We start from the raw sequence: 25,546 nt of genomic DNA on the forward strand, positions 1-25,546 counted from the left end.
TTTTCTTTCTCTTTAGCTTCAAAGTTTTGCATTGAGATCTCATGAGTCAGCAGAGATCCAATTAGCTCGTCATACTTGTATGTAGTCAGGTCCTGAGCTTCTTCTACTGTAGTTTTCTTAGCTTGCCAGCTCTTAAGTAAGCTTCTCAAGATTTTCTTCACTTGTTCTTCTTCGGTGAAGTTCTTGCCGAGTCTTTTTAGTTCATTTATAATATTAGTGAATCTAGCATTCATGCTGGAGATGTCCTCATTGTCGTTCATTTCGAACAGCTCATACAATCTCATGTGTCGATTCACCTTTGACTCTTTGACTTTGCTTGTGCCTTCATAGGTTACCTCGAGCTTCTTCCAAATTTCCTGTGCTGACTCAAAACCTGATATTTTATTGTATTCTGCAGCATCTAGATCACAGTGAAGCATATTGATAGCCGAAGCATTATTTTGCAATTTTTTAAGGTCATCTTCTGACCACTCAGTTTCACTCTTAACAACTTTTACATTGTCAACAGTTTTGTATGGCACATATGGGCCTTGAACAATTACAAGCCACGCACTCATGTTTGTAGCTTGAATAAAGTTCTTCATCCTATTCTTCCAGAACGTATAGTTGGATCCAAAGAATAGGGGAGGCCGACTAATAGATAACCCCTCAGGGAGTATCTGTGTCGTTTGGTTCCCTAGAAGGAAACGAGTGTTGTTCTCAGCCATTTATGGGGATCCGCTCAAGATAGTTATATCTTAGAGTAGTGAGCTTAGGCTCTGATACCACTTGTTGGTCCCGTATGATTAGTTCCAAGGGGGGGTTAGGAACTAATGTAACTTTTTCGCTAATTTAATTATACTGATTTAATAATTTTGATGAGTTTGTTAACTCTGCTTTTGGTCAGCACGGCCGATCTTGATGTAAGACATCTTTGGTCAGATGTTGATTAAGGTTGTTTTACTTGTGAGTTGGGAATTGACACTTTCCGTGGTCAGCTTCCAACTCAGCACTCTAATTTACTCAGTATCAGCTTAAATGATTTATATGCTGAGTAAATTCAACAGACAACACATGCACATATATATATATATATATATATATATATATATATATATATATATATATATATATTGAGAGAGTTAGAAATTACTCAGTACGACTTATCCTGGTTCGGCCTCTCCGCCTACGTCCAGTCCCCAGAGTCCTCCGAGCTTTTAGAATCCAATACTGAGCTCTTTAAAGGTAGAGCACAAACCGTTTACAAGGCAGTTGAATATGCAAGAGTACCGTCCTCTATTCTTCTACTCAACCCCTACTAAGCACCACACCCCAGTACTTAGATTTCTCTACCACTGAATGTTTACAACTAAACACTCAGCACAACACTCTCAATATCACTATTGATACAATTTGTTCTTTTTCAAATGAAGAACACTTTAGATGATTACAAACAATCATTCTAGCATTTACACAGGAATAGAAAATGGGTGTAAGATCTCTTTCTTGTTTTTGAGTGCTTTTGAACTTGTATTTTTCTCTCTTGTACTTTTCTTATTGTCCTTCGGCCATGATCCAAGGCTTTTGATTGTCCTTATATAGACGAAAATCTGGAGGTGGATCATTTGAAATGATTTAACCGTTAAGTCCAAAACGGCTCTTTTGGGAGACAACTTCTAGTCAGCTTCAGGTGTCAGGCCAATCCTGTCTTCTGATTTCTTTAGACGTCAGATTTGTCTTCTTGCTGCAGATGTTGTCTTCTTGTGACAGTTTGTCTTTTAGCTAATTTCAGTTGTCCCATGTCTCTCGAAATTGACTTTTGCATAATTCCGAGATTTCTATTATTGGTGCAGACAGTTGTTGGATTTGTCTTTTAGCTAACGGAACACTTGTGAATTACTAAGCTTTACTCCGATGATTTGTCGGCCAGTTTTCATACTAAGTTCTACTCACTCAGCTTCACTCTGATAGAACCTGTCATTGTTTGCTTGCCAAACTTCCTGCTGAGTATTCTTTCACTCAGCTTTCCTAGGTCAGCTTCGTTCCGTAAGACTTTTGTTTAAGAAAACAGAGTTCTCTTCCTTGATGTTGAGTTCCAATCTTCACTTAGCTTCTTTGACCCGCTTCATTCTTCAGCTGTTGTACAAAGGATGACTTTATCTTTTCTTATGCCGAGTTGCCCTTCACTCAGCTTGTGTTCTCATGCTGACTTGATCCTGTCTTATTCTTTATTTCTTTTTGCATTTATATTTATACTCAATATGAACAAACATATTAGTACAATTAAATCAAAGCACTTAAATTTAATTGTCTCTTTAATCATGGATTAAACTTAAATGATTTTGTGAAATCAAAATCTTGTGGAAAGGTGTTTCAACAGTATTTGCACACATAAGAAATTTATCAAGATGTTCGTTAGGATTTTCGTGAAGTTCCCCTCCAAATTGCCCAAGTTGTTGGATCAATTGGATCATGCTTGTCTTGATCTGAGTGTTGGTCGGAATGGTTGGGGGCAACGATCCCATTGCAGTTCTTTGGCCTATGTGGGGCCAAAATCTCCATCACCGTTCTTGTGTTTTTGCCTCCTCCATTTTGGCGGATGTTGTTTGCAGTTTGGTTGGGTTGCCTTTGGTTGTTCTCGGGCTGGTTGGTTTCATTATTGATATTTTCCATCTTCTCTCTCCTGATCCTACAAAGAGTACGTTCAATTTCTAAATCAATAGGAATAAGAGTATCACTCCGAGATCGGGTGAGCATAAACTAAAGAAAATATAAATACAAAAAGAATGTTGTTAGTAAAAAGAGTATATATAAACAATTTATACAAAAAGAATGCTTAGACTAACAATAAAACTTTTTTGTCTAATATTACAAGAACATATAAATCCCCCGCAACGACGCCAAAAACTTGACGGCGTGCCTACGGCCGGCTTTTATCCCGATCCTGCAAAACACGACTACGAACATTGAGATTACTTGATTCTTTATTTCTCTAAAATTAATAAAAAAGGAATGAAAAATTATCAAAAGTGCAATTTTTATTATTATTTTATTATTTATTCAAAACACACTTATTTTTTAATTAAACTTAATTATTAGCTCAAAATAAACCGTAAATCACGCTAAAAAGATAGGGACAAAACGTCCATATCAGTTACATAGATTGTTACGCATTCTGTTAATACCTTTTGAGGTGGCAGATCTTTTGGTACAACATAATCCTCCAATGAGAGTCTATCACGTTGTAAAATTTTATTGTTTATGTGTTCATACGAGACATTTGATTTGTATATCATGAGTCGGGCCTTTACCTACATTTCGATTAGCCAAATTTCCTTAAAGTATGAGACTCTGTTTGATATATCTTGATTCACATATTTGGATTTAGGACTGCGAAATATTAAATAAACAATTTAGGAAGTTAATGTTTCAACTGTTATTATTATTTTTTTTAGCAATCCAAAGGATTGAGAGAAAAAATTAAAAAAAATCTAATAAATATATAAAATACTCCATATTTTTCACAATACATGTCTTTTAAAGTTAAGAAAATTAATAGATTTTAACTAAAAGACTTTGTTACTCTTGTATTAATTGCATCCGCTAATTAATTTTTATCTATTCCCAAAGTAAAACGTCAATTTAAATGAGGTATATTTGGTAAAAATCAATTAATGTGTATGGATTGAATCAAAGTGACATGTATTATTGAATAAAAAAATTTATCTAGAAAGACATGTATTGTGGAACAGAGGGAGTACCACATTCTTTATTTTATTTTTCATTTTATGTTGTTTTATGGTACACATCTTTCACAAAATAAACTTGTATTGTTTTTAATAAATATTTTAAAAATACATCAAATAGTTGGTGATATTTGTAAATCTACTGAATGCAACGATGATATTGAACTTGAAGTACCTGAACGGAATGAGCAAACAGTAAGAGAAGCGCTGTCAGTAAGATACTTAGAGAAAGTAGAGAGATTTGAAAGCAAAGTGTTTGAATATGTGGTTTCGTACCTTGTGACGTCTTAAGACGAGCTATTTATAGATAACGGGAACGTACCTGTCATTGAGTGACCTTTTCACGCGTGAGTCGTTGATTGGCTCATGCTCCGTGCTCCTTTCCCTTTTCCGTATTCTATGGTACAATATCGAGACTATGAGCGTATTTTTGGAATCTAGTGTTGATATTAGTTACGTATCCAGTTAGTTTTGCTTTATTTTTGAAGTTTATTATTGGCACACATGTCCAGATCCAAATCTTAATTTTATAGTATGAGGCTATTTGTTTACTGCTTTTAGAGCTGCCTTTTGCTGATTGATATTAAAGAACAGAGTGTTTGCTGTTTGGTTAAAATTTAAGAGAAGCTGCTGATTGGTGTTTCAATGGAAAAAGCTGTTGTTTCGTCTCAAATACCCTTACAAAACCAATCACTAAAACCCTCAACTTCTCCTCACAGGTTTTGTTTGTTTCTTTTTTTTCTTTTTCTCTTCTTGTAATCTAATAAAATTTTGTTTTCTAATTTGCTTCTTTTTTAACTGAATTATTTTCAACGGTGGATTTTGTTTTTTTCTGCTATTTTATTGGTTTTATTTAACAAAAATTATAATATTTTTTTTATAACAGTTTAGATTTCAATATACATATGTTTATGGAAAATTAAAGTTATTTATAAATTTTTTATGATTATTGTAATTTTTATTTAATAATTTAAATTATTTTTATTTATAATTAAATTTATATATTATTATTTCTTGATTAATTTAAAACATGTGCATATTAGTCATTTTACATGCTAACAGTAATAGGTAATTTTACCAAACACTAATAATCAACACTAACAGCAACAGCAAACTGTAAACAGTAAATAAGAGCAGGTGAAACAAACCAACCCTATATTTGTTGGTGTAATTTTTTAAATTTTAGAGAATTTTAAGTCTGATATTTTATTTTTTTGTGGCTTACATTTTTTTTTTCTAAAATATACTGTAGTATTTTTGAAAAAGCAAACACAAACTAAATTTGAATTTTTTAATAATTAAATTTGAGTTTTACTACGACACTTTTTCGTTTTTATCCAAAATAAATTTAATCTGCATGGTCATTTAATAATTAAAAGTATTTACATTAGTCAGTAAATCTATTAAATTAAACACCAAAAAGAGTGGTAAGCATGTTTGCAAATAGCGGCGGCGGCTGCAGATGAGAAAAACAAGCGAGCTCTGGCCCAGGACTGCGATGGAAGATAGATTCTAAAAACGTATCCAAATCCACCACCTCACCAAGAAATATCAGCAGAAGCACGAAACTTCCTCGACATAAAGACAATAAACTAGAATTTGGTGGTCAAATACTTCACTCACTCACAACAATGATAATTGGTACTTTTTCTTTTTTATTTCATTGGTTGATTTTTGCATCTCATTCTGTAAAATTGTAGAAATCTGTGCATCCGATTGGTTTATTTACCTGTTTGGATGTAGAATTATCCGATTGATTGATCATGGATCTTTTGACTTTGATGAAGTTCCTGATTGTGAGTTAGCTCGAGGCATATCTTGATTGAGTGATAATTTTTGGATGGATGGTAAATTAATCTGTAGATTTAGTTTGTAGTGAAGATATAATAGCTAGATCTTGGTAAGTTAATGTGTAATTCCTGATGGTTATTACTTACCCATTTGTTGTGTTTTTAATTAATGTGACAGGGCAAAGAGTGGGGAGATGTAGTTGTTGGAAACTGCTGGCGTGATTGAAGCGTCAGCTTCTGTGGTTTGTGCTCTGATTCAACTTCTGAACTTTGATTAACTGAGATCCTTGAAGTTTTTTGCCCCATTGTACTTGAGCTGCTAATTGATTGTTAGCTAGACTGGAAACATGTCAGCTTACGCTCATCAAATGGAGAGAGCATTCTCAGCTCGTAGTCTCTCCAGTAGAGGAGGCTCTGGTAAGCTCATATTCTTTTGCTCATTCATTTTAATCTTAATCTATGTTGCACAGAAGGAAACAGATACGAAAACCAAAACGGAAACGGATACCGGGAAACGTAATTCATGAAAAACATAGGAACGTAAACAAAAATATAGAGACATATTTATAAATATTTATAATATATTTAAAAAATCAAGAACGAAGAACAAGATGAAGAAAGTCAAAGCTCATTCGAGATTTAAGAGGCAAGGATTATCGGAAAAACAAATATAGGCAAGTTCTTTAAATTGAAGGATACAAGGAATAAATTATTAGTAAAATAAAAAGTTTCAATTTTCCTAATCTTAGAGTGAATAGAAATTGCAAAATAGAAAGTTTGAATTTCCAGAATTTTAATCGAAATAGGCAAAGGAAACCCTTTAAAAACTGAGAGACTGCCTTTCATATTTTGGGTAATTACGGAAACGTGCTCAGAAACGTTTGGTATCAGTTTCTGGCAAAATGCTTGTCATGGACAGATTTGGTGCATCATAGATCATAATTGGTATCCATAGTTACATTTGAGAATTCACATATAGTTTATGGTGCTAAAACTCATTAATTGCAAATAGAGATCAGCAAGATGTGGATTTATCAATAGGGAGTCTACAAAATTTATGAACCGATATTGAAAGCTTGAAGCTACCATGTTCAAATTAATTCATACTGCAGTTGCTTTTATAAGTTTATGATGCGTATTCATAAGCCAGAGCTAAATTTGAATCATTGAATTGTAGTGCAATGTTGTTTTCATTTTCATCATATTGTGCAACATGAACATGAAGTAGTAGCGTGTAACTGTTGATTATGTTACTAATCGTTTTTGAAAAATTCTGGCATGAGTCTGATAAATTGTGTTTCTTTCTAACAGAAATGGAAAGCCATTATATGGTAGAGTCTGGATTCTACATGACATCCTTTGCTGCAACAATTTTCATTGGTTCTCTTATCACCGTAGCAATTTTGTTCGTCACCTTGCTGATTGCTTTAACTGTGATGCTGCAATCCTGTGAAAATAGAAGTAAAGGTGTTATCGAGATTCAAAACCTATATGACAACTACAGTTACTGCAAAACTTTTGGCCTGCATGCGGAGCTCAACAAAATAGGACCAAATTACTTTCCTTCATTCTGCAAGAATCTTGCTATTCAACACATCCGAGAAGGTCACTTTGAGATAGATTTAAACAGTGCCACCCGGCTGGTTGAGGAACACTATGGGAGTTCTGTGCCATCAAATGATGGTCTAGATATTGTACTGATGGACATAGACGACGTTCTTCCTTCAGATCCTCATTATACCTATCCCATAATGAACTCGTAATTTCCGTGTATTACCCTTCATCATATTTTGCCTGCCTATTCATTTTCCGCATCTTTATCGAAAGCTGTTGGAAGGTTAACATGCCAGTGACTCTTACTAGCAGTTTTGGCTGAAACGCAAAGGAGTAACTATTTCTCTCTTTGTGCAGATTATATCAGTATGGTTATAGTGGTTGTTTTGCAGAAGCAAAACATTTGAGCCAAAAGCGTCATCTAAAATTATACATGGAACTTCAAGCTAGAGGATGGTTGATGATTTTGTTATCAAGAAAGCCTGAGATACTACGGAATGTCACAGAAGAGTATCTTATTTCTACCGGATACAGAAGCTGGTCTTCAGTGATTATGAGGTAATGTTTCTGTGATGCTTTCTCCTAGTGCACAGAAAGATTTTACCGACTGGAACGTTTTGATATCATATACAAATTCTCCGACTTCCATTTATAATCATTTGTGACATTAGATTGAGGCAGAGGCCATAGTATTTTACAAGGGATAATAAGGTACCAAAATAGGCCTAACCTTTTTGAGGAAGTATCAATTTAGGCTCCACCTACAAAATATGAGTAATATGAATAACGTCTCACGTTCCGTTATCGAAGCCTAAATTGGTACTCTTTTTTAAATTGAAGCGCACATTGGTACTATTTTTTTTTGTGGAGCCTAAATTGATACTTCCCAAAAAGTTTAGGCCTATTTTGGTACCTTATCCTTTTCACAATGGACCTCTCTCTTGTTGAAGATTTAGAAATTTGTTAATGGTTAATCAGTCAAGAGATTGTTGTAGCGAAGATTTGGAACTTTGCTCCCCTCTTGTGTTATTATACCGCGCGTTGAACCAGTAGTAAACCCCTTATTACTTACCCTTGCTCAAATACGTGATGCTTGTAGAGTTGGATCATAAGGACAACTTTCATTATCAAACTAATCTAGTTTGTCCTCACATTCTGAATGTGTATGCCCCAAAACACCGTACCCATAGTAGAAATTGGCAGTCACTCATATTTAAAATGAGTCCAGATAATTTTCACCATCAAGTTCCGAGTCTTAAGTCATGGAAGCAAAGGTTTATTAACGTCAATCAAAACATATCTTCCAATCCCATTATCCATCTCATAGTCTACCATTATGACATCTCCTGCTTGGGACTCAAACTCCTTTAGCTGCTTCGGGCTTCTACAATTCAGAGGAAGATCATAGATCTATCCACATAGAACATTTATTAATGAGTACATCACCTGGTCTTTCATGAGTCATTATGTTGGGAAGGTTGAATTTATTCCAATCAAAACTCTAAGAGCTCTCAGCCGATACCTTATTCTTGTCTCATTTGCTACCAAATTCACATATAAATCGTCCTTGCCCCCTTCTACTATCTTGAACCCTTCATGCTTTCTAGAGGGTAGTCTTCTCGACCAAAGCCAAACAACTATGAGAAAATTTGAGGAGTTTCCAGTGTCAAGCTATTTCTGCTCAGCATTACTAATAATTGGAAAACATATGAAGAATTCCTTCTTTTTTTCAATAGCATTTTTTTATAGAAATAGAAATAGAAAAACAGAACAAAATTGTATTGATGAATTTGTATGAAATAAACAGAAAAGGAAAGATAGAATGAGCTGAGAGTGACCTCAAACTCCCCCACAGGAAGATGAACTTCCCTCTCTACTCAAACAACGAAGCCAAGCACATAAATGGTGCTTACTAACATAGTTCTTTTCATTCCCCTTCTTACCCTCTCTACTACTATTTTTATACTAGCTATAACTCTCTCTTCACTAATCAGACCCTAAACCATGTATCCCTCAATTCCCATATTACCCTTGATGTCTATTAGCATATTCTCTGTCAATCTTTCTACATATTGTTGTGATGTGCTTGAAAATTCCATTATTAACTGTTCTAAACCATATCTAATCTTTGGGCATACCCATATAAATGGTTTGACCAAGTAACATTAGTTCTCCTATTGGACTAGGCAAGGGACAAGGAAAAATGCATTCAAGACCTATGTCAATATATTTATACTGGTTTTCTTGTTTGTTTTTATTATTATTAAGAATTTGATATTGCATTAGCACTTGCTTTGATTTCTTATTAAAATTGGAAATGAGCTATGTACATCATGATCCTTCTCCTTTAAATCCATGTTTACATCATGTAATAAAAAAAATTGGGGAAGTAACCATAAAAGCACAAGTATATTTGGTTGAATGCTTGCTTGCTTTGCAAAGTGGGTTAAAGTTAGAACCTACTTTTCTTAATTTCATATGAATATTCTCAACTGGTTTCAGAATGGATGAAGAAATGGAAATGGAGAGTCATGTTCATTTTTTGAAGCAAAGAATGATGATCCAAAAAGAGGGCTTCCGTATTGCAGGTGTAATAAGTAGCCAGATGGATGTATTAACAGGCACATTTTCAGGACACCACAATTTTAAGCTTCCAAACCCTATTTATTATTATTTTGATCATCCCAAGGAGATCAACGAGCAAAAATAGGTCATGTTTCCTTTTTAAATTCATTATTCATATATTGATTGATTTGCAATTTCTCATTTGTAAAGTTGAGGCATATATTATTGATTGATGTGCAGTTTGTCATTGTAAAGTTGAGGCTTGCTTTGTAATATTGGAATAACCTCGGTTCCTTTTCTCTGTATAGATGTCCATATGATTGATAATTTGATTTCATTGAGTTCATCACACTATATATGTTATGTCCTACATTTTCTTGAAATATTTGGTTCCAGCACTTATTTGCAGTTTAAAACTTGCTTGTGCTCATGAGGACCCCCATACCAAACACAGACATGGGTCTTTTTTTTTTCACGAAAACAACGGAGACAGCCCGGAGCCCTCCCGGTTTCCGGCACCACTCCTGAGGAATAGTGGTGCAGCCCTCAAGATAGTTAAATTAGTACTTATACCATAAGATGTAATTGTATAACACAAAATTAAGTTACATTGCTGGTATAAATGGTAGCTCCACAACCAAGTGGTTCCATGTTTGAACGTTCCAAGCACCCGGTGTTTGTAATAAAATCATTAGCTGAAGAACACTGAAGTTGACATCTTTATCCAGGAAATTATATGTTTTTCAAAATTTCTTTGCAACTTTGCTTTCTCAACATAGTTCATCCAATCTCCATCATTTATCCATGAGTAGAAAAACAGCAATGAAAGCCCAGAATCAGAATATCCATCTAAACTTAAATGGAGAGACTATGGGGATGAATCAAAGAATTTTCTGCAGAATTTTGGTGATGAATACATAAACCACTTCAGCAGACCATGTATAAAAGAAAAGTGGAACCAGCAATGGAAGGGATTTTGCTCCCATTATGAGGATTTAATTGGATTAACGGTTCTGTTTAATATATTACCTTTGTGGGCCTCTGTTAACTAAGGACGAATTGGTAGATTACCAACCTGTTTCATCTTGTATAGAAACTTACATTGTCAAAGGTTTCTAGCAGTTTGAAAGGATACAGTACCCTTTCAGGTGATTCTAAAGCAACTAGTTTTAATATAGCTGGAGGTGGTGCTGTTTAGTGGAAGTCCAAAAAAACAGACTATTATAGTCCAATCAACTATGGAATCAGAACTTATTGTACTTATCACAGTTAGTAAAGAAGCAAGTACAGTTAGTAAAGAAGCAAGTTAGTTGAGAAGTATGTTAGCTGATTGTTGGGCTTTAGGCCCCTTTTGAATTTTTGAAAAAGCTTAAGCTTTTTGTTTTCAAAGAGAGTTAGAAAAGTAAAGATCTCACATTACTCAGAAAACACTTTGTGGTGATATTAATAAAAGGGGTCTTCACGCACTTGGGTGTGTCCCAAGAGGTACCCATTTTTGTTAAAGGGTGAGAACCTACTCGTTGTTTGACCACAAACGCACGTGCTGCCGCCGTTCGTTCGACCGAATTGGATTGGATTGGTGTGAATTCCTTATTTTTTATTAGAAAAAAATACTAATATTATTGTTATTTTTCAATTTTAATGGCGGTTTCACATAAACTATTTAAAAAATAAATCAAACGAATGTCAGTGTGGGCTTCAAATATGATTTTGAAAATTGTAAAAGAAAAAACTCAAAACTAGAAAATTTTAATTTAACTATAAACCATTAATTTTTAAACTTTATTATTTAATTTTAGAAAGTTGTTATTTAACTCTAATATAAGAAATAATATAAATTTAAACTTAACGTTTTTAAACAAAATTAAATTTAGTCTAACTTCATTGAAAATTTGAAAAAAATAGTTTTGATTGCTATTTAACCGTCCGTTCAGACCTTCCAAACATTATTTATGTTGAAAATATTTATCCGAATTCTCAGTTCAAGGATCGTAGGGCACTCTTTAGGTGGATCCTTTCCAAATTAAAGATTTCTGTGTACGTTCGGACTCGAGATCTAGTTTAAACAACTTGAAGCCCTTAACCATTTAAGACAATTTTAATTGGTTTCTTTAGTATAGTTTTAAGTGGAACCGGTAGCTAGTCTACTGGTTGCCACTAAAATAATGATAATAAAATAATTATTTGTTTTTATTATGAAACTGGTAGTTAGTCTACTGGTTGCCACTAAAATAATAATAATAAAATAATTATTTGTTTTTATTATGAAATCGTTAGCTAATCTAGCTGTTTCTTTACAATTTAAAACCGGTAGACTAGCTACCAATTTCACCCTTGGTTAACAGAGACATATAGTGGATAATATGCTAAACTAGAACCCTTTAATTAAATCCTCATAAAGACCCTAGATGGGAGCAAAATCCAGAATACAACCATCAAGATAATGAATAATATGACAATTGAAATGTATTTTTATCTTTTTTTAATAAAAACAAGTACAAATACAAATAAATATTAAAAGATTCTATTATTTAATGTAGTGATATTTATGATTAAAATAAATTATACATCACGCAATGATTTATGACTATAGTAACAACTTTTAAAGTTGTTTAATATTGGAGTTTTTTTTTTTTTTTAAAAAGTTACAAAAAATGATGTAGAAAAAGATAAAACAAAGGTAAAGTCTAAAAAAAACTCACATTTTTTTTTTATATATCCGAATGGAGATTGAGGTTTTTGTTGCCATTAGGAGATGAAAGAAGTTTTTTGCTTTACTAAAAATAAAAATAAGAAGTTCAAAATTAAAATGGACGGACGTTGACGATCTCAAAATCGATAAACTCAGATTTGATGATATTCTAAGCAATTTTAATTTTTCAACTTTTTAATTTTGATATCATTTAGATGTTGTTTGATGAGAAATGAGAAATTGAATGTTTAGAGAAAGCTCTGAAAATGATGATTTTGGAAAATAAATAATTTAGTATTATAGTAAATATAGTACTAAACAACTTTAATTCTTGAAATTTTTCATTTTGAGATTGTTAGCGGTCATTCCTATAGTGTCAAACTAAACCATTCTCGTTTTTAGCAAAAAGAAATCTGGGGTCGCCCTTTGAACAATTTTTTTATAGATATCAGTTTGACAAAAAGTGAAAGCACATAGTTTTTTTTAGACTTTATCCTAAAATAAAATATTATATTTTGAAAAATTGTTAAGTTTTGACAACTTTTGAGACTGTTTCCATTGGAGATGCTGAAGGGGTGCTAAATAGTGGCAACATTGCCATAAAAAGCTAGCAACTATTGTCTCTCCAATACATGTCACTCTTCTAAATACCAATGTTATTAGAACCGGACTGGACATCAAACCGGATTGATGACTGGGTTACGGGTCACTTGGTCGGACCGGATGGCTCGGATTGGTCGAATCGGATGACGTAATAAATAAATAAATAAATAGTATTTATATATATTAAGTATATATAATTAATTTAAAATTATTTTTATACATTATATATATATATCTAAAATAAATTATAAACAACTTTTGGTTTGTTACTTTTTTGTTAATTTGAGTCTTAAATATATAACGAATAAATTAAGTTCAGAATAAATTGAAATATATCAACGTATTCTATGTCATAAGATCTTTTTAAAAATATATTATAAATTCAAAACGGACAAATGATGAATGAGAAATTGATGCTCAAAGTGAATGACTTGAAATGGTTTGGAAGAAGATGAAATGAAATTAAGCATTCACATCCCACATAGGAAAGAAATGAGAAACTTAAATAGTTTATAAGTAAATAGGCTTTACAAGCCTTTAACCAATTACCAGGAAAAAAGCTCTCTCATAGGGGGGAGGGGGTACAATCGGTTAACTGTTGGGTTAGGAGGCGCACCCGCACGATGCCGGATCCCGGTCCAATCCCGGGTCTCTTCGGTTTTTGGAGCATTAGATTACCTGGATAGGCTCGGATTGGTTTCCTAGCCGGTTCTCGGTTCGACCGGCCGGTTCGATCCGAACCTGATAACATTGCTAAATACCATCCACTTTATCAAACACTCTTCCAAGCACTCTCTCTTAGAGATGCTCTTAATTCCAATTGCTCCACATTATAAACATAATATGCTTTTCTCCTTTTATCTCTTTCGGTAACAAATTTTTAGGGAGAGGATAGGCATTCCTCTTGCTCATTAAACTCTCTCAAAGTTGCACCTCTTACTAAAAATTAATTTAGGCATTGTTTGATAAGACTTAGCTGATTGTTAATAGCTGATTGTGTAAAATGACAAATAACGACATGTTAAAGCATTTATTTAGGATTAAAGGATAGTAATTAGGGGTAAAAATGTCATTCAAAAGAGATGAAGCAATAAACTAATTTAAAAAACTCCTAAAATAAGCTTTTTCAAGATTAGTTTTTTCTGACCCAATAAACTATTTCACCATTTGACTAGTAAAAACCTCTAAGATGGTTCAAACCTCTAATTTTATTTTAAAAAACTCTTTACCAAACAGGATCTCTGTGTAAGATTATACGACCGATAATATAAAATAAAACATTTTCTTTCACTTTCATTGCAAACTTTACGGGAAATCTGTGCTCTAAAAAGTAAATTGATTTCTCTATTCTGAGAGAGACATGATATAAAATATTCAATATTTACAGTATACAATATGTTACGTTTAGGATGTTTATGGTGGGAGTTATAAATCCTAAGCAAGACAAAATGTATGGTACGTAACTCTGGATTGGAATCATGTGAAAATGGTATGCGTGGAAAGGGAGGAAAAGGGAATTTAATTAAATGGAGAATTTGAAAACGAAAATCTAAAGCTATGGAAAAAGATGTTTGCTTTAAAAAGTAGATAGAGAGACTAGTAGATCTTCGGATAATTCTATTTCTTTCTACACTTTTAAAATAGTCAAGATATTGATGTATGATTACTATTTTTTAACTAACAAATATGTATTTTATTAATGTGTCATATATGACCATGACGATGTGTGGTGAATAGGAATATTATCTCTAACATGCATCGGGTGCATTAAGATATTTTGGAGTTCAGGTGTGCGATTCAAGACATTCGAGTTATTCTTCAAAATAGAGTGAATTTTTCAGGATCATTTATTTCTCAATTAGCAAATCACGTTATTTACGCTTTAACGCACAAAGCTTATTTCAATGTTAATCTTGGCTTAATATATCATTTATCTCCTAAACTTGTATAAAAAACTTGATTGGTCCTCTGAAGTTTTAAAATGTCTCGATAGCTCCTCAATTTGCATAAAATGTTCAGTTAGCCCTCTGAACTTGCGCACAATGTAATCAATTGATCACTCGATTGCAAAAAAAGTAAGTTAAATACGGAAGATATATTGCACGAGTCTTAAAAGAAGTTAACTGATCGAAATCGTGGTATACGATTCTAATATTAGAGAAGACAAGTTGTATAGTTGAGCAAGCAATAACTTCCATTTTAATCTATTTTTGAATTATGTAATAACATTCTAAAATACATGGAATACATCTTCCATATTTAACTTACTTTTTTGCGACCGAGTGATCAATTAATTACATTTTATGCAAGTTCAGAGGGTTAACTAAACGTTTCATGCAAATTGAGGGGATTATCCGGACACTTTAAAAGTTCAGGGGACCAATCAAGTTTTTTGGATAAGTGATGTATTAAGCTGTTAATCTTTTTATTAACTTTTTTTTTTTTTTTTGAAAAAAAAGGAAAAGAAAATGAAGTTGGAGGGAATATCTTTTTATTAACTTTTTTATTCCTAATTTTTTTTTACCGAGTGCTTTTATGTGAGAATGATATACTTATTTTTACTGTAAAAATATATATCAACGGTAAAGAATTACTTTTATAGTAATTTATTTGAGTTTGATGTCAGCAATTATTGTTGGAGTCCTTTATTATTGAACCAATTAAAATAACTTTTATTATAATATCTTACAAACCCCGTATATGAATGTTGTACGGACTTGAAGCATATACATCACATGTCTATTTAGGAGTTATCAGAATTCAAAACCTTCGATCGCTTAATTTAAGAAACTCTAATATTATATTATTTTAAACTAAAAACTTAAATTTATAATCAGGGTGTCCTGACAATTTAGAAGTCCTAGGCAAAATAAGCAATAAAAACCATTTTAATATAAAATTTGCTAATTAAAATGTAAAAATTGAACAAACTTTTTAATTTAATTTATCAATAGATTTTCAGAAAGAATTAAGCCGTATGATTTTATCACTATCTATATTAAAAAAAAAAAATTTCATATATACATATAATACTAAAAATCGTCCTCTCCAGTTCTGGGCCCTAGACCAGCATATCTCAAACTTAGGTCCAGAGCTGACCCTGCTGATAGTTAAGACCCAATAATAATTTTTATTATAACATACCATATTTCTGTAGTTACAACAATATATAAATAATTTCCTAAACTTAAAAAGAATATATACTTCATATAGTATATAAATTTAGGGAGCATTACAATTTAAGATTTACCCACCACCACATTTATGACACCTTTAACTTGCTAATAATCCATCTTCTGGAAGGTCAAATAATATATTTTATTCCTTGATTTCAACTATTAAGACATCAAATTAAAGTACTAAGTAAGTAATCCAAACTTACTTATAAATTGATTTCACTATCCAGTGTGCCTATTCCTATTTCTCTAAATATACAGTTCGCTGAGAAAGATGACCAATTAGACAATGTTTAAATAAAGTCACTGGAATTTTGTTCCTTTAGGAATTTATTTTTTGTAAATACAATTATAAAATAATAAAAGAAATGATTTACTCCACGGTGTAAAATAATAACAATACAAAATTGATATATTATTCATAATAAATACTGTGGCTAACGGTTTTTTCTCTTGGATTACTCACAAAAGAATGTGATTTTTCTACTCGTCCAAATCTTATCTACGATTTAATTTGGATTGGTTAATAACTGGTTAAATTAATTAAGCTATATAAAATAATTTATTGGTTTAACTAAAACCAATTCCATAGAATAAATAAATTAGTAAACTAGTAATTTTTATGTTGGATTGGATTAGATTTGTTGGTTTTTTTTAATACGGATCGGGTTTGAATGATAATTTTTAATCGTAAATTATTAAAGATATTTTCAATATAAACTTGAAGGAGTCGTAAAACCCTAAGATTCACGAGCTAAACCCGTAAGAATTAAAAAATTCTCATTATTAAAAGAGTGGACCCTAACAAAGCTCTCAAAGAGAAAATTATATTTGATTGATAAAAAAGATGTCTTCATACAAGAAAGAGATGAATTTATATAATCCTTTAACCTAAAGATAAAATTACAATAAAGTTTAATACATAACTAATTAAAGGGAAAGAGTTAAGGGGTGACAAACTTCTAAATAAATTGATGACATGAGTTGTAAACAAGGAATGACAAAATTATAATTAGGAGAAAGAAAAAGGTTGCTGATTAAATAAGGCTACACATCGTAAGGGAAAGTGACATGTCGTGTGCAATGACATTTCCCACGCGCGTAATCTAGTCGTTTAGCCACGTTGTCTTACGCTTTGCTTCCATCCGTCGTACCAAAGGTATCAAGAATTTTGTGCACACATAGATAGGGGTGAGCATCGGTTCGGTTCGGTTACTAACCGAACCGAACTTTCGGTTAACCGAACCGAAGTTTGTGTTATTTTCATAACCGAACCGAACCGAATAAGATTGGTAACCGAATTTTATTTAACCGAAAAATTTCGGTTTGGTTCGGTTACCGACCGAATAACCGAAAATTCATAATACTTAATTTTTGTATATTTTTATTTAATTGGTTTTCAAATAATGCACTTGTATAAAAGTTACAATTGATGAAATTAAAGACTAATGAACCAAAATTTATATATATAAAGATAAAAGTATATTTTTTAGGGGTTAGATTTTAGATTTTATAAGTTATTTATATATGTAAAAATAAAATTATATTTTTTATATTTATATACTAAGTTCGGTTCGGTTATCGGTTATACCGATATATTTTTTCAGTAACTGAACCGATAACCGATTACCAAACTAAGCTAAAATTAAAACCGAACCGAACCAGAATGTAAAAATAACCGAACCAAACTAAAACTTCGGTTCGGTTATCAGTTTGGTAATCGGTTACTGGTTATTTTGCTCACCCCTACACATAGACCAAACCCACGCTATAGTAAAGGATCTAATCTTTCTCTCTCTACATACATTATCACTTTATTTTTTATACCCACTAACTTGACTGTTGGAATATTACCTTAAGGACCGACCCTAGTGGCAGGTACCCAAGATCAATCCAATAGACGACTTCTCAATCCCAACTTCCCATTTCCAAGGTTCGATGTGTCATTATAATGAAATCTATATGATTACAATAAAATCTGGGGAAAATTACACAGAAATTCAACTTTTAAAAACTATTTACAGTTCTATCAGGTCATAATTTTGGATTATATCAAACTAATAAAATCAGTATTTACAATATATTTTAAAGATTAAAATTTATAAATTAAAAATCTAGAATATATTTTCTAGGGTTTATAATTTATGAATTGAAGTCTAGAATTTTTAAATTATAGTGTAAAATCATAATACATTGAGAATAATGACATATTAAGAATTAAGTTTGGTGATATGAATTAGTTATAATTTTGTACTTAATTATGATATTCATGTATTTGACCCTAAAATCTATATGATTTGATAAATTGACACCACTTAAAAACAGACCTGTTCGCAGGCCCATGTATCCGCTCGGCCCATCTAGATACATGATTGGATATGAAAATTTATCTCTAGACCCAGCTTGATCTAGGCCCGCTAAAGCCAGTTTCTTTTTTGGACGGGTTTAAGATTTATAAAAATAGCCTGGTCCGGCCCAGTCCGGTTTGTCTATTAATATTAATTAATAAATTTATATATTAATATTTATTTTTAAGTATAAATTTAATTTTTTATTATTAAAAATTATACATATATATTTAGGTGGGCTTGTATGGGTTGGGTTTGGAATTTGATTTTTGAGCCCGAACCCAGTTATGTTCGAGCCCGTCTAAATTAACAGCGGGCTGGGCTGGACTTAGGCTGAGCATTTTTTTGATCCGGCCTACGGATAGGTCTACTTAAAAACACTCTTATAGAGTAGTTCCTCAATTGGAGTGAAAAAAAAACATTAAAGAGAAGATTTTCTATTTGGTTGAGGTGGCAATATAAGAGTGGAAGAAATAATACTTGTTGATGGATTAATGCATGATTTTTCCTTAAAGGAAGTATGCATGTCATTTAGTAATATACATAATAATAATAGTGTAATAAATGTATATAATTAAAAAAATGAAAAAATAAAGGTTGAGAGGTCAAATGAAAATGGGAACAAGGACATGGTAGTAGTAGCTAGTAGTAAGTTCCAAAACACGAAGATTAGATCATTCATTGTGTAACATGTAAGAAAACTTAATTAATTAATTAAATGTATGACTGCAATTTTCATTCACCTAACAACCTAAAACGACATTGCATCAAGATACTATTCCCATATAAACTTGAGGTAGTCAGTCACACTTTAACCATAAAATTTTAAAAAACCTTAATTTACAACATAACAACACACAAAGACAGAAAACCAAGACAGCAAGAAATGGTGGACTTCTCTTTGTCTCTAACTTTTATACTTCTTTTTTCCCTTTTTCCAGCATTCGTCCAATCTGCCACTCGTCATTATAATTTCACTGTAAGTTTATATATCTTTATTTCAAATTAACTCCTACACGTAAAACCCTCTTAATTACTTTGTGGAAGTGTAAATATAGTCTTAATATAAAAAATGATAAATTATCCTTAACGTTTTCAATTTAGAAAGCACTTATGGATCTAGATAATGGTATATAGAACTAGTGGCGAATATAGAATTAATTGGTTAGGGGCCGTCTTTGCACGTGTATGTCTAAAAAAAAAAAAATTCTTTTCCTAAATCAAATTTGTTTAATTTTTTTCCGTATATATACATGTTATAATCTGAGTGGTCAAGAACCAATTTTTAAATATCAATATAAAACTTCTTAAAATTAAGCTATATTGTGTCTAAGATTTTTAATATATAAAAAAAATATTTTCAATAAAAAAAATTGGATTTAGAGAGGACCCAACAGGTAAAAAAAATTAGAAATTTAGATTTCAGATGGCTTAACAGGAAAACAAAATATTAGAAACTTGGATTTAGGGGGTTTAATAGGCAAAAAAAAAAAAAAAAATTAGAAATTTGAATTTAGAAAGGGTCTGACACTCCTAGGCCCATTTTGGGGGTATTAAATCGGCACGCCATTAATATTTTTTTTTGGACATATAGGGGGTCAGAACCAACCACTCCTGATCAGACCAACTTATCAAATACTGAAGTAAAATTCTACCATGGTCTGAATGTAAAATTGTTCCATATCGTAGATGTTCAACGTAAAATTTTATGAATAAGGTATTAAAATAATCTTAAAAGTTTTTAGGAATAGCCAATTTAAAATAGTAGAATTTGAATGTTAAAGTTAGTGAAATGGTTAGGATTAATTTGGATATGGATGCAGGTGGTAATGCAGAACTTTACAAAACTATGTTCAACAAAGAGCATAGTGACAGTCAATGGTAAATTTCCAGGACCAACTATTTATGCAAGAGAAGACGACACTCTCAACATTAGGGTTATCAACAACGTTCAATACAATGTTTCCATCCATTGGTAATTACGTCTTTTGTGATATTCACATTTTAAAGTAAGACCCATTTCTATTTAATTAGAATAGATGTATATATGGCATCTAAATAGAGGTTAAATACACTCATTTTACTATATTTTATATTTATTACCATTAATGGATCTAGGATTTATTGATTGGAAGTGTTCCAATATATATAACTGTTTAATTCTGATAGATCATGGTAAATGTGGTTCTAAATAACTTTAATTTTAATTCTGTGATGTTTTCATTTTGAAATCGTCAACGTTTATTTTGAGACATTAAGTAAAATTTAGTTATCATAATGTTAAAAATTAAAAAATTAGGTAAATTTGATATTATTTTTAAAGTTTAGTAATGAAAATAAAAATAATTTACAATTGAAGTAAGTGAAAATTGAAAAAGATTCTTGGACAAAAGTAAAAATTGAAATGACATATCATATAGTACCTTATTTGTATAGTTGTTAAAAATGGTAAAAGTTTGAAATAGGAAATGTAAAAAATGGCAGGCATGGGGTGAAGCAGCTACGAACAGGATGGGCTGATGGGCCTGCATATATTACACAATGCCCAATCCAACCAGGTCAAAGCTATTTATACAATTTCAGTCTTACTGGGCAAAGAGGTACTCTGCTTTGGCATGCTCATATTTCATGGCTAAGGACAACAGTACATGGTGCTATTATTATTCTGCCTAAGAAAGGCATTCCCTATCCTTTTCCTAAACCCCACAAAGATAAACTCATTGTACTAGGTCTGTCTTCTTTTCTTTCTTTCTTTTCTGTAAATGCATTTTCTTTCAATCCAATTCAAGCACTATTGAATTTAATGTCACAAGATGATTTTTTTTTTACCTTATAAAACTGGGGAAAAGTTGTTTTAATTGAAAAGGAAAAATGTGTTGAATGATGCAGGTGAATGGTGGAAAACAGATACAGAAGCAGTGATAAATCAGGCTATGACAACTGGAATGCCACCCAATATTTCTGATTCTCACACCATTAATGGCTATCCTGGACCACTTCCTGCCTCTGCTTGTACTTCTGATCAAGGTAACTCATTCATAAATTATACAGTATCTTCTCAGCAAATTTATATCTTATTATTTATGGGCTTCATACATCCTTGTCCAAAGAAATAAGTTTTTCAATGTCTTGAAAAAGTTAAAAAACTAAGGTCAATTCTAATATTTGAGAGGAAAACTCTTACAATTGTGGAAATAAGATTTTTTTGTAGGCTTAATACATAATACATAAGCACCCTGAACTAGTGCAAAAAGGTTTATTGTTCTCTTCAGCTTTTTAAAATGTGTCGGTAGCATTTTTAGTATCCTCAACTTACTTAAAATGCAATCCATTAATCATTTGGTCATAAAAAAAAAGTAAGTTATATTATATGCATGAAGTATGTTGCACAAGTCTTGAAAAAGTAAAACGACTATGACTAGGTATGTAATTCTAATACCAAGAGACGACAAGTTTTACAAAATCAAGACATATGCAACGTTTTTCGCCTACAACTTACTTTCTTGGAATTAAATTATTAATTGACTACATTTTAAACAAATTGAGTGTACTATCGAGACAATTTAAATAAATGAGTGAGGCTATCGAGATATTTTAAAAGTTTGAAAGGTCTGTAACTTTTTGAACAAGTTGGAAGTAAATAATACATTAAGCCTTCTTTCTATTTGGTGATTAAGATACTAATATTTTGATTTAATATTTGGCTTCCATCAATTGCAATCAACTATATTGAGATTCTAAAATTTCTCTTATTACATGTCAAACATTATACAATTTTTATCTTTATCTTTTTTTTTTCCGTTGGAATTAAGTGTCAAAAAGATTTTAAAATTGATAGTGATAATTAATTTAGTCTCAAATTTAAGTATAAACTCAATTTTTAAATTGACAAATTTTACTAAATTAACTCTATACAATCAGTTTAATATCTAAAATTTACAAAATTTCCACCAATTTATCAGCTTAAACGTTGAGTTAATAATTAAACTTCAATTTTGACCCTGATATTTTTTTTGTTTCGATATGCAGCCTACACCATACACGTCGAGAAAGGCAAGACCTACCTAATCCGGCTCGTAAACGCAGCAGTAAACGACGAGCTCTTCTTCAAAATCGCCGGCCACAACTTCACAGTAGTCGAAGTCGATGCCTGCTACACCAAACCCTTCACCACCGACACAATCTTCGTCGGACCAGGCCAAACCACAAATTTCCTCCTAACACCAAATCAACCCACCGGAAAATACCTAATCGCCATTTCCCCTTTCATGGACACAATAGTCGCCGTCGACAACGTCACCGGCATCGCTTTCCTACGATACAAAGAAACGGCACAGTTTTCACCCCTTCTCCTAACATCTCCCCCCGCAATAAATTCAACATCATCAACATCAAAATTCCTCGATAATCTCCGAAGCTTGAACTCCAGATCTTACCCTGCAAATGTTCCCTTACAAATCGATCATTCATTGTTGTTCGCGATCGGAGTTGGAATCAATTCTTGCCCGACCTGTATGAATGGAAGCAGAACGGTTGCGGATATTAATAATGTTAGTTTTGTGATGCCAAACAGGGCGTTACTTGAGGCGCATTATTATAATATAAGTGGGGTTTTTACAGATGATTTTCCCGGGAATCCTCCGACGCCGTTTAATTATACTGGAAATTTTACGGGGAGTATGGCGACGAAGAATGGGACTAGGGTTTATAGGTTGGGGTTTAATGATACGGTTCAAGTTGTTTTACAGGGAACGGGAATTCTTGCGCCGGAAAGTCATCCATTTCATCTCCATGGAGCTAATTTTTTTACAGTTGGGAGAGGAATCGGAAATTATGATCCGGTGAATGATCCGAAAAAGTTTAATTTGGTTGATCCTGTTGAGAGGAATACACAAAGTGTTCCTACTGCTGGATGGACTGCTATCAGATTCAGGGCTGACAATCCAGGTAATTCTAGACTTTTTTTGTTTTTTTTATTCAGATACAATTTTTTTTAGCTTAAATTTGGTTTTTTTTCCAATAAATTATCGAAAATTTAAAAAATAAAAAATATTGGTTTGACTGTTAATGACCGTCACTTCATATCTTCCAAATATTGATATTTATTACCTAAGGTTTGCTATTTGAAAAAACTGTTTTTCCAATAAACAGATATTCGTTTTTTTAGGTGTAAAAGGAAAATATGATGTTATTGACCAAACACCTAAAACTCTCATTTTTGAAGTGAAAACGCAAATAATAGCATGAAAATTAGCAACCAAACACTCATACTATTACTAATAAAATTTCAAAAATTATGTTAAATTGCTAACAATTAATTCTGTTACATATAAGTTAATCACAATTTTTTTTTATCAAATTGTCTAAATATTTACTGTGTTATTAATATAGTTACAAATAACTAACAAAAAATATACAAACTGCTTCAATTTATCGATAATTTTGTGAGGAAAGATTAGTGTGACAGTTAAATAACAGTCAAACCAATCTTTCCAAAATTTTGACAAGGCATGGTTAGAATTGATCTTTATTGAAACTTTAAGCTAAAATTTGCATAATTTCGTACTAAATCTGCATTTTATTCCAAAAATAGTATACATACTATTTTACGGGAATTATTATATATATATATATATATATATATATATATATATATATATATATTGTTAATGGTAAAATCCATTAGACCAAATAATAACAGAATTTCCCAAAAGTATATAGTATAGAGTATTTTATCATATTTTTGGACAAAATAATTATTCTACTTTTTAAAATTTATTTACTATTTAGTTCTTTTGGTAGCTATCCAAAGTATGGCTAGTCGTATTAGTCATTTTCATGATAAAGAGAACTTCCACTACATTAACCTATAAATGCATGAAATTAACAAGTTGTTTGAGGTAAAATGAATCAATCATATGGAAATGGAATGCTTATAATTCAATGAAGCATGAAATATTTTTATCACCACATTCCTAAATGGGTATGATTGAAAATTGAAATAGACCCATTTTCTAATTTTATATTTATAAATGTGATTGTAGGTGTTTGGTTTTTACATTGCCATTTGGAAGTACACACATCATGGGGATTGAAGATGGCTTTTGTGGTGGATAATGGTAAATCCCCAAATCAGTCAATGTTACCACCTCCATCTGATCTACCCAAATGCTAGAAATATTTACATCAATTTCATATAATTTGCTTCCTTTGAATCCAAATTCCAAAACATATATATAGCATTAAGGAGTAGAAGAGTCTGAATTATGAGGCTGAATTACACTACAAATTGTATCAATGAAGCTGCTCAAATGACACAATAAAGCTGCAAAAGGATTTGTTAGTTTTTTTTTTTTTTTTTTTTTTCCTGGGTGTAAATTGTTTAGATCTCTCTCTATATATATAGTTGGATTTCATCCAAATATTTCGCAATGTTTGTGTTTTAGTTCAAATGTGGGAAACCCCCATGTTTTTTTTTTTTTGGTTCTTTCATTCATTCATACACCTAAAATTTACTTCAAGACACACATAGCAAGTGGTAATAAAAAGCATAAAAGTTCATAAAAAAAAAAATAATAAAAAGCATAAAAGGGCCAAAAATAAAAGTATACGCGCCAGGTAGGGGTCGAACCTACGACTTTCTGCTTAGGAAACAGACGCTCTATCCACTGAGCTACAGGCGCTTGATGAAATAAAGCACTAAATTACAGTATAAAAATATATAAGCTCCGTATTCTCCACAAATCATGAAAATGGTTCATAACCTTTGCAAAATCGCAACAATTAGATTTCTATTTGATTTACCTTGTTCTAATCCCACCTCTGAAGAATTTAGTATATATTTATAGTTAAAAGTTCTCTTTATGAAAAAATCAACCTAGTAAAAGTCTTTTTAATCGAAGAAGTCATAAGCTAAGTGATGGAGTTCCTTGGTTCGGGTTGGCGGTTTGGTACTCCACAATAGAAACGTTCTGCATTCATTTTGTAAATTGGGTTGGAATTAAAATGGTGTTCAACTTAAACAGAATTAACAAACGGTCTTCAACTTCATAATGAAGTTAACGAAATGAAACAACTAAAACAATTAAAACAG

At 31.8% G+C, this 25,546-nt stretch overlaps 2 protein-coding genes and 1 non-coding gene across 7 annotated transcripts; 2 read left to right on the top strand and 1 right to left on the bottom strand.

Moving 5' to 3' along the window:
- Positions 1 to 5,179: 5,179 nt before the first annotated feature.
- LOC136226429 (uncharacterized protein At2g39920) lies at positions 5,180 to 9,971 on the top strand. 5 transcript variants are annotated; one of them, XM_066014905.1, is made up of 6 exons: positions 5,180 to 5,366; positions 5,469 to 5,572; positions 5,694 to 5,932; positions 6,827 to 7,274; positions 7,427 to 7,627; positions 9,572 to 9,971. In XM_066014905.1, the coding sequence occupies exons 3-6, from the start codon at positions 5,863 to 5,865 to the stop codon at positions 9,777 to 9,779; spliced, it is 927 nt and encodes a 308-aa protein (XP_065870977.1). In that variant the 5' UTR covers positions 5,180 to 5,366; positions 5,469 to 5,572; positions 5,694 to 5,862; the 3' UTR covers positions 9,780 to 9,971. The 5 variants fall into 5 exon arrangements, with proteins under 5 accessions (XP_065870977.1, XP_065870980.1, XP_065870978.1 ...); XM_066014908.1 differs by having other exon boundaries at positions 5,469 to 5,521; XM_066014906.1 differs by lacking the exon at positions 5,469 to 5,572.
- Positions 9,972 to 19,287: 9,316 nt separating this feature from the next.
- LOC136227855 (laccase-4-like) lies at positions 19,288 to 24,894 on the top strand. The gene is made up of 6 exons (XM_066016616.1): positions 19,288 to 19,432; positions 20,277 to 20,428; positions 20,938 to 21,182; positions 21,343 to 21,480; positions 22,483 to 23,400; positions 24,498 to 24,894. The coding sequence occupies exons 1-6, from the start codon at positions 19,340 to 19,342 to the stop codon at positions 24,626 to 24,628; spliced, it is 1,677 nt and encodes a 558-aa protein (XP_065872688.1). The 5' UTR covers positions 19,288 to 19,339; the 3' UTR covers positions 24,629 to 24,894.
- Positions 24,895 to 25,063: 169 nt separating this feature from the next.
- TRNAR-CCU (transfer RNA arginine (anticodon CCU)) lies at positions 25,064 to 25,136 on the bottom strand. The gene has a single exon. It is a non-coding gene; the product is annotated as a tRNA-Arg (tRNA).
- Positions 25,137 to 25,546: the final 410 nt, after the last annotated feature.

This window comes from Euphorbia lathyris, chromosome 4 (genome assembly GCF_963576675.1).
Source record: "Euphorbia lathyris chromosome 4, ddEupLath1.1, whole genome shotgun sequence".
Taxonomy (NCBI): Eukaryota; Viridiplantae; Streptophyta; class Magnoliopsida; order Malpighiales; family Euphorbiaceae; genus Euphorbia; species Euphorbia lathyris.